The 9,679-nt window shown below is 36.0% G+C and overlaps 1 protein-coding gene across 1 annotated transcript in view; it reads left to right on the top strand.

Annotated features, from left to right (window-relative positions):
* The window catches only part of NMD3 (NMD3 ribosome export adaptor), a 27,760-nt gene extending 20,497 nt beyond the window's left edge, over positions 1-7,263 (top strand). The window contains exons 12-16 of the mRNA XM_004704108.2: positions 2,104-2,216; positions 2,880-2,952; positions 4,070-4,176; positions 4,851-4,921; positions 5,396-7,263. Of these exons, the coding sequence (XP_004704165.1) occupies positions 2,104-2,216; positions 2,880-2,952; positions 4,070-4,176; positions 4,851-4,921; positions 5,396-5,529 (498 nt within the window). The 3' untranslated portion in view covers positions 5,530-7,263. The remainder of the gene's footprint in view (positions 1-2,103; positions 2,217-2,879; positions 2,953-4,069; positions 4,177-4,850; positions 4,922-5,395) is intronic.
* Positions 7,264-9,679: the final 2,416 nt, after the last annotated feature.

Raw genomic sequence — 9,679 nt, forward strand, 5'->3', positions numbered from 1 at the left:
CACACACATTCTTGTTAGTTGGCATTCTTAAATAAAGAAGAAAGGAACCCTGGTGGTGTATTGAATTAGGCTTTTAGCCGCTTAATTGCAAAGTCAACTGTTTGAAACCACCAGCTGCTTGATGGGAGAAGGGTGGGACTTTCTACGTACTTTGTAGATTACAGCTCTGTCTGGAGGGTCGCTGTGATTCAGAATTGACAGGACAATAGTGAATTTGGAGGAGGACTTTTTTGTAAATGAGTAAAGAAGAATGCTGGACAAATTCTGTATTCCGTTTCTGTTAGCACCCATTTTCAGTAGGAAGTTTATCTCAAAGTAATTCCTCTCCAGTAATGGAAATTAGTTTAGACTTGCTCTTGTGTTTTGGCATTCTTTTCTTTTCTTTAATTATCATTATGGTCTCATGAAAGGTTAGGTATTTACTATCCTTTCTTCCTCCCTTCATTTCTTCCATCTTTTAAAAAAATGTTCATTTTACGTGAATTTAGCCAGTGGGATGCCATGTACCTGTGTCCTTTTGACATGAGTTTCCTATCTTTGAAAGCAGGCTTACTCCCTGACACAGGAAGAGTTTACAGAATTACCCTTTCTTATTCTTGCCCCTTAACTGCTGTTAGGTATTTATGATCCTGTTTCCTAGAACTTGTTTAATATAATATTTACAGACCCCAACCTGAGTCATAGAAGTATTCTTTGCAACTGAAGTAATACTGCCTCTTGAGACAAAAATAGCTTCTGATAATGTGGAAAACTGTATTAAAAAAAAATCCTCACTGCTATCAAGTTGACTCCAACTCACAGTGACCTTATAGGACAGAGTAGAAGTGCCCCTGTGGGGTCAAGGGTGCAAGTCATTATGGGAGCCTCATCTTTCTCCTGCGGAGCAGCTGATGAATCCAAATGACTGACTTTGAGGTTCGCAGTGAAACTCCTAACCTAATGTGCCACCAGGGCTTCTCCTTACTTTCTGTATATTTATTTAACACACACACGTATTTTTAAAGAACATTTTTATCACATAGTACATATAGAAATATATACTATAAAAAAAAAAGAAATAATTATTGAATACTACTACTACCTCTCAGATATGAAACTAAGTTCTTATTTTTCTTAATAATGCATTTAGCCTAGAACAGAACAATTTTAAAGATCATTTAGTTAGAAGCAATCTAGTAACTAGAATATGAATCCTGTTATATAGAATCATCTCTCCGTGGTAACTCACTTTTCCTTTTCGGTTCTTTTCTAATAAAGGATCTATCTTTAATTTCAGTTCTGTCTTACCTCTACTTTTTCATCTCTTTTTGAGGTTCATAATTCTGCCTGTATCTTAGTATTTTGTTCTTAGTCCCATTTTACTTGTGTCTGCCTTTGGGAAAGGTATTGACTTGTTCTATAGTGAATCCAGCCTGGGTATTTGAGGTGTCAGATTGTGTAGGAAGTAGTTTTTACAAAAGAGTTAAAATTTTTTAATTAAACTAGTAGTGTTCAAAAACTAATTTGATAAAGATTTGAGATCTTTAAAGATATGAGTGTGTGGCACTAGTATTGCTGTATAGCTTTGTCTGAACCCAGGCTTTTTCTTCCTTGTCTGTAACAAGGAGTTACTTTGAATATTTCCTGGGTTTGAAATCCCCTTTTCCTTTTTTTTTTTTTTGTATAAGAGAGAGTTTTATATAAAGGGTATGTGCACATCAATAATACATCCCAACCCAGTGCTGCCCAAGCCCACAAGTCCAACATTAGCCCATATGTCCAACACCAATCCACAACCCCTTTTCCTTTTGGTTACTCTTTTTGCCCCATTTCCCCATGGGAGCATTACTTTTGAAAATGATCCCCTTTCTATTTTTAGGTAATATTATATCAGTAATTTAATGTTTTATAAAAGTCTTAACAAAAATCTTGTGGTTTATTTTATGAATTTCTTGTTAGTTTATTCAGTACTTATAGGTCAGTAAATTGTTAATTTTGAAGATATTTCAGAGGTCTGGAAAGCAAAAAATTGATAATGACGTTTATGAACCTCTAGAATCAATATTGTATATTTCTGTGCCATGCTTTTTGAGTTAACATTAGTTTATTTTCTTTCTTAATAAGCACACCCTTGGGGAAGTCTGGGTACAGAAAACCTCTGAAATGGATACAGATAAACAGTACTTTTGTCGCACACATTTGGGACATCTTCTAAATCCTGGAGACCTGGTGCTGGGGTTTGTATTACTTTATACTGTTTTAAACTGCTGATTAGCATTGAAGATTTGCTATGGGAGCCAGCAAAGCTGCCTAAAATAGTTGTACTGTTATTTCAAAAAGAATTTAGCAGCCCTTAGAAGCTTTTTAAACTCATTTTATTACTGATTACTAAATTAAACCATGGATTGGGCAAAAGTCTTTAGTTTTCCGTTGTTACCCATAATCTTAAAGGAATCATTTATTTCAAGTTTTTGTATAATTGGTGTTTTAGATTAATAAACATTTACAGGGTGTCTTCCCCTGTTCCCCCCCGTGCCTCCCCTCCCCCACGGGGTTGTGGGGGGAGGGTGGAGATGAGGGGTTTTTGGTGCATATGGCACTGCTCCACTATGCTGTTGTTTTGAATTGCAGCCATACATGCAGAGGGTTTTTATAGTGCAACACAGTCTCTGCTGCTTCAGAGCTTGTCAGCATCCTCTAAACATGTGTTTGTGTTCATAATTTTTATTCCTTCTACTAGAGAGTGATAGATTTTGGTATACAATATGAAGCCAGTCATCTGAGTTCGAATATATGTTAAAGGGGACAGTGGACATGTGCGAAACCCAGAGCAGCATTATCTTTACTGTGAACTAAACAAGGGTATTCCCTGGATAGTGAATAGCATGTATATTTTTCAGGTTTGATTTAGCCAACTGTAACTTGAATGATGAGCATGTCAACAAAATGAACCCCGATCGAATCCCAGATGTGGTAAGGCTGTAGATTTTCCCTTTTAAAATATCTATAGATGATTGATAGAACTCTTATGGATAAGATGCATGAATTCATATTTTTGAACTTAATACATTTTCTTTGAAATTGCAGTTACAGTGTAGTAGCAAATGTTTGCTTTTCTTGGGATGAATAAAAATTTCATTGAGCTCTTTTGTTACTCATATAATCATGTTTTTACTCTGTTAAAAGGCCTGATACTACCTGTAGAACAAAAATTATTCCGCAGCTAACACTCTTGATCTTTAGAATTTCTTCAGATCAATTCTGACTAACCTCAGTTTATTTCATGTAGTGTTCAGTGAAGAATACAGTTAGAGTTAAAGCCATGAGTCAAAGTTGAACTTAATTGTGTTGAAAATTACCTGTACAGCATCAAGTCTTGGAGAAAATCACTTCTGAGAAACCTGTTAAATTCTAACATGAGCTTATAAGATTCATGACCAACTGTCTATATGAAATCAGTGTGAAAGACTCTCCTCTCCTACTTGTTTATTTAATATTTTTTAAGAAGCATTGATTTCTTTAGCAGTGCAGGGGAATGAAGTTATAGTAAGAAAAGGGCCCTCTCCCCACCATCCAGTTGTGCTTTCATCTCTCTGTAAATTATGAATAGAAGCATGCCTTTGTGTAAGTCTAAATACAGATCTGTAATTAGGGTAGAGGAAGAGATTGACATGATTCTGAATTTTCTTTTATTTTATCAAATTATTTACTAATTTCTTAATTACTTACTGAACACTGTGCTAAGGACATGTAGTCTGGTGAGTGCTTTTTAGTGGAAAAAAGAAGAGAAGATGTGTGCTTGGGATAATCTTTCAGCATGATTTATGGAAATAGCTTAAACTGAAATTTGTTTAATGATCTTGTTTTTTAGTCACTGAAAATGTTCAACTGGTGAATTTTAACAATAACCTAACACGTACATGAAAAAGTCTTGACATCACCTCTTGATCTTTTCCTATGAGATGTTACTACACACATCAGTTGGTGACTTTGCCCTGACCTTCTTGTAACCTTTAATTTTTTAACTAATGGATTTTGAGGCCTTACTATGGAGTTCTTGTAACTCTGCAAATGCTTTTGTTCCCTTTAGGTTCTAATCAAGAAAAGTTATGACCGCACCAAACGTCAGCGCCGCAGAAACTGGAAACTGAAAGAGCTTGCAAGAGAGAGAGAAAACGTGGACACAGATGATGAAAGGTTACACTCTTCTTTAACGTGTTGGCGCCTTCAGGAAATTCTCTGACAAAGCATTAGGGTTTCAATGTCCTACAGAGATAGAGCATTTAGCTTTCTGCTCTTATAACAGGTTGCTTTAGAAATTTATAAATAACGGAGTTTGGACTTCTGAATAAAAAAATTAAATGTAGATATGCATGTAGAAAGACTACTGATTATATATTATGAGTGGGCTTCAAAAAGTTGATTGCAAAATATCTTCTCTTAATCCCATTTTTTTCATAAAACTTTTGAAGCCCTCATAAACTTATACAATTTTATTTTAATTTAAATAGTTACATATTATACCTGATACCATCAGTATTAGGCATGTATGTAACTAATTTACTTATAGTTTTGAAAGTGCATGTTCAACTTGGCCATAAAATTGTTTTAGGAGGAAGGTTGAGTAGAGAATCTTCTCATTGCCTTTCATTTAACATCACTATATTCAGCTATATAAGCTTTTTAAAATAAGTAATTTTTAAAAAGTTTAACCTATGCCAGTGTATCTAATGTTTATATTTGAACTACAGATAGTATTTTTTATAGCTTAACACTTGGCGCACTTTTATCTTAAAATGCCCAAATTAGAGAAAATATAATTTATACTTTCTTGTTATAATGAAGTATTTAAATGTTTTTATATCCTGTAGGCAATATCAAGATTTTCTTGAAGATCTTGAAGAAGATGAAACAATTAGGAAAAATATCAATATTTACCGAGGTTGGTGTTTGAAGAATGTTTGATTGCCTATATCTGAATACCTCAGCATGAGTATCTTAATAACTTTGATTAACAAATTGTGTTTTTCTTAACTATTTTGTAGTGAACTTTTTCTAAAAATATTTGTAAAGCAGCAAAGCATTAAACTGTTATTTTCTATTCCATATTTGGTTTTATTTGCATCTGAATTTGGTCCCCTAAATTGTTGGTTTTATATAGGAAGGTGTTCAAAAAGCTCATGGAAAAATTCCATTCTCTCTCAATTCCATTTTCCATAAACTTTTTTTTAAGCCTTTATGTATTATACTGGAAATTTGTTCACACACTTACTCATTTCATTTAGTCAATTCACATTCAAATGCCCGCTCTAGATATGATACAAAAGTCTCAGATCACACATAAGTAGAAATAAATAGTACTGAGGGTGGGGTATATAGGCCTTTGTATTTATTTGAAATCATTTTTTCCCCTTAGATTCTACCATCCCTGTGGAAAGTGACACGGATGATGAAGGAGCACCTCGAATTAGTCTGGCTGAGATGCTTGAAGACCTTCACATTTCCCAGGATGCTACTGGTGAAGAAGGTGCATCAATGATGACATCATGAGATCATGCCGTTAACTATTTACGTCTGTGGATGTAGAGGAGTAGGGCAAAATACTTTTTTAAAATATTCTATCTGTGCCCCATATTGAAGGAAGAAAATTTAATTTTAAAAATAGGAATATTTTGATTGCTCACTCAAAGCACTGAGAAAGATCAATGGCTTTGAAGTTTTAGATTATAAAAGAGTATGGGGAATTTAATTATTACTGGTATTTAGGTTCCTTCTAAACTGGTAGAGTTTTATTATTTTGCCTCTCATATGAGGCACTACAGAATTTTCATATACTTTGGTGTTAGATTTGTAAGTTATGATTCTTAGATGTTAACTAGATATTTAAGCATAAAACAAGCTTGTACATTCTTTTCACATTGCTTGCTTTAGTTAAAGAACGTGAAAATTATTTTTGTATGAACTTGTTAACATTAAATTATTCTTATGTTCTTGGTAAGGATGTTGAGGTTCAGCTTTTCACTGGGCATTTAGAAGGGAAATTAATCTTTTTTCTTAAAGTTAACATCTTTAAATGCTTCGAACTGGGGATTACCTTATTTTTACTGTAGTAGAAAGCACAAAATATTTATGGTATTGAACAATATTTAACATTTAAATAAAAAAAATAACTTGCATGTGCTAGCAGCTCAGTAAAGTAGCTGTTTATGTTTTAAAAATATTCCTGTGATTTTAAGGATTCTGGTTAAATTTAAATTTATGCATTGGAAGGAACTTGCTTTCTCATTAAACATTCATCGTTCAGAAGAATAATAGATTCCAGCATATTGACAAACTAATATAAATGAGCCGCTTGCTTTTAAAACCATGAATAAAATTTGAATACAAAATTCCTCCCTCATCCTTGAGAGAAAATCCCTGATTTACATATTAAAGTGTTACAAAAATGAAGTATTAAAAGCTTGTAATTTTGTAAGGATGATTAGGCTCCCCAATTAAGCCCAAACTTAGAGTTAACTTATTTATTCTGTTATGTTATGTGCCATCTAATTTTTGACTAAGCAACCCCACGTGAGAGAATTGCACCGCTAGGGTTTTCTAGCTTGTAATCTTTATAGAAGCAAATGACTAGAGCTTTTTCCAGTGAAGCTGCTTGTGGGTTTGAACTGCCAACCTTGTTACAAGTCAAGTGCTTAACCATTATGCCCCAAGCTCACTGCCATTTGAGTCAACTTGGAATCATATCAGCTGTATAGGACAGAGGCCTGCCCTGCTTCCATAGAGTTTCCAAGGCTGTAATTCCGGAAGCAGACAGCCTCATTTTACTCCCGAGGAGGCACGGATGAGTTAAGCCACTGATCTTTCAGTTAGCCAGCTGCTTAAACACTGTGCCACCAGGTTTTGTTTAAAGTTTAGATAACGTGATTCTGAAGTTCTGAATAAAGACTTGAACTCATTTGTGTGCACACATGGTGCAAGCTAGGGAGCTAGCGTTAACATTTTGATGGCAAACTAGTAGGGGGTTTATGTTAGTTGTATAGAGGTGAGCTTGGCCGTGATATCTGTCAAGAATTTTGAAAGTACAGTTCCCTCTATGTGTCACTGAAGTGACAAGGCTTGTTGAAAATTTGAACGAAAAATAATTGAAGTTTTTCCATGAAATTTTTAAAGGCTCCTCTTATTTAAATGAAAGTATCTGATGCAGTATTCTAAAGTGGAACTGTTAGTTCTCTCAGGTACTTGTCATAGGAGTTTTCTGCTAAATAAAGCTTTCCACCAGTCTAATTTGGTTTTATTCTTGCCAATGTTAATGTCATTAGTTCAGCGTTTTGCTTTAAAGAGAGCTGTGACAGGTTGAAGGACTGCAGCTAAGGAAAAACTACTAGCTAAGCCCTTGCACGGTGGTATCTGAGCCTGATAAACCTTACTACCATTTGGCAGCTTGCTTTCTAGACTTGCAGGTCCTGAAATCCTCCTATTGATGTCTCAAAGTTTTTCGATTGATGCCTCAAAGTTTATATGTGTTGCGGAGGCCTGTATTAATCAAATTCATAATAATCTGATTTATAAATATTTTACACATCATATACTAATTTTTTTGTAGCCAGATCTTGACAACCTTTTCTTTAGTCAAAAACCGCTTGATGAAAGAAATGAGAGGGTGAGTTGTGTGACTTAGATATATAACAACTCTAAGCTCATTCTTTGCCTCAGTAGAAAACTGGCAAATGCACGTGTGTATGAGTGTTATTGTGCTCCAGAGGGTTCAATGGCAGAGTTTTCCGAAGTACTGTATTTTTACGCAACATGAATATTGTCACTGCAACCCCAGTACATGGTGCTTCCTGCTTACCTGCCTCCCTCACACCTCTTTTATAAGTGCCGTGTGCTGCTGTTGTTTTACTTGTGTAGGTGTGTTATTTGCAAAAGAAAGTGTGGCATGTCACCAAGCTTTCTTCAGGGAAAATGGCTGGACTTTAACCATTTGGCTCACAGCTGAAACTAAACTCCTGACTCTGCTGGGGACACTGCCGGTTACTCCTTGGGTGGTACTGAGTCATTAGCAGAGTTTTTCCTAGACTCTTAATTTAAATGTGTTAATTGTTTTTAATTTTGACATCTATAAACTATAGTACCAAATACCAGGATCTCTTCCTGCAGAAAAAGGCATGGTAGACCATATCTGGCCTCTGGCTTCCCTGTTGCTAGGAAGCAGAGCTCAGACATACTGCCACCCCTCTTTACCTATTCTGATACCATCTGTTAACCTCATAACACATTGCTTTACTGCTGGATTTGATAATTCATTGCAATGGCCAGAGAACTCGCAGACAACACAGCTGGGTTTATTAACAGGTTACTCTCTATCAGGATCAGTAAACAGTAGGCTTATAGTCATTGGTCCTCAGCAATACTTCTTGGCCAGTAGTAGCCAATTTCTCTAGTCTTCAGCCTCTCAGCCAGGTGATTCTTTGGCTTCTGCATCCATGGGCCAGGAAGTAGCTTGCTTCCAACACAGTCTCAGTCTCAGCACTGCTCCTCTCTTCTGCTTTGGTCTCAGCCTCTTACCTCCTCAGATGCCCTGACAGAGATCTCAACACATGTTCCTTGGGGGGCTCTTCTGAAGGTCCTGGACATTTACTTTGTTCTTGCTTCTAAGATGGCTCTTACACATGGGATTGCTTTGATGGAGGTATAGTTTGTCTTTAAGTAGATCACACTCCCAGGGAAACAGGGTGTGACTTGATGCACACCTTCTAGTAATGTGGAGACTCAGAATCGATCCCCTTTTGATCCTATTCATTAGTGTAGTAGAGAACTCCCTCCAAAATGGGATTGTAACCACAGGCAAGGAGGCAAAAATGTCTATCACGTAAGAGATTATGGCTTGATTACATCTCACTTCATTTGCTGATGGGGGATGACTCAAAGGAACAAAAATCTACTGATCAGAACTTGGAATGTGTGAAGTATGAAACTAGGAAAATTGGAAGTGGTCAAAAATGAATGGAGCACATAAAGATCAATATCGTCAGCATTAGTGAGCTGAAATGGACTGGTATTAGCCATTTTGAATCAGAAAAATTATGATTTACTATGCCAGGAATAACAATCAAGAGAAAAGTGTGGCATTCATTGCCAAAGAAGACAATGCAGAATCAATTAGAAAGTACGATGCTGTTTGTAATAGGCTTATATCTATCCGCATTGAAGGAAATCCAGTCAATACAAGTCAGTATTGACGCATCGAGTCAGCTCCAGCCCACAGTGACCTGATGCCCAGCAGAACAAAACACTGCATGGGAAAGTGCTTTCCCCACAATTGCCCCTATGCCTGAGCCCATTGAGCCCATGGGGTCCATCCATCTTTTCAAGGGCATTGCTCTTTTTCACCACCCTTCAGTGACCAAGAATGCTGTCCTTCTGCAGGACATATTCTCCACTGACAATATGTCCAAAGTATGTAAGTCTTGCCATCCTTGCATTGCATTGAAGGAGAATTATTGCCTTCCAATACTGAGTGGTTTATCTTTTTAGCAATCCATGATACTTTTTCAATATTTTTCTCTAGCACAACAATTTAAAGGGACCACAAAAGCTAGTATGAAAAAAATTGAATTCTAATGACTGCAGTCTGAAATTGATCTATTATGCAATCAAAATGCATGATAATTATTGGAGATTGGAATGTAAAAGTTGG

The sequence above is a fragment of the Echinops telfairi genome, unplaced genomic scaffold (genome assembly GCF_000313985.2).
Source record: "Echinops telfairi isolate 266 unplaced genomic scaffold, ASM31398v2 ScPeMD7_7420;HRSCAF=8458, whole genome shotgun sequence".
NCBI classification, from domain to species: Eukaryota; Metazoa; Chordata; class Mammalia; order Afrosoricida; family Tenrecidae; genus Echinops; species Echinops telfairi.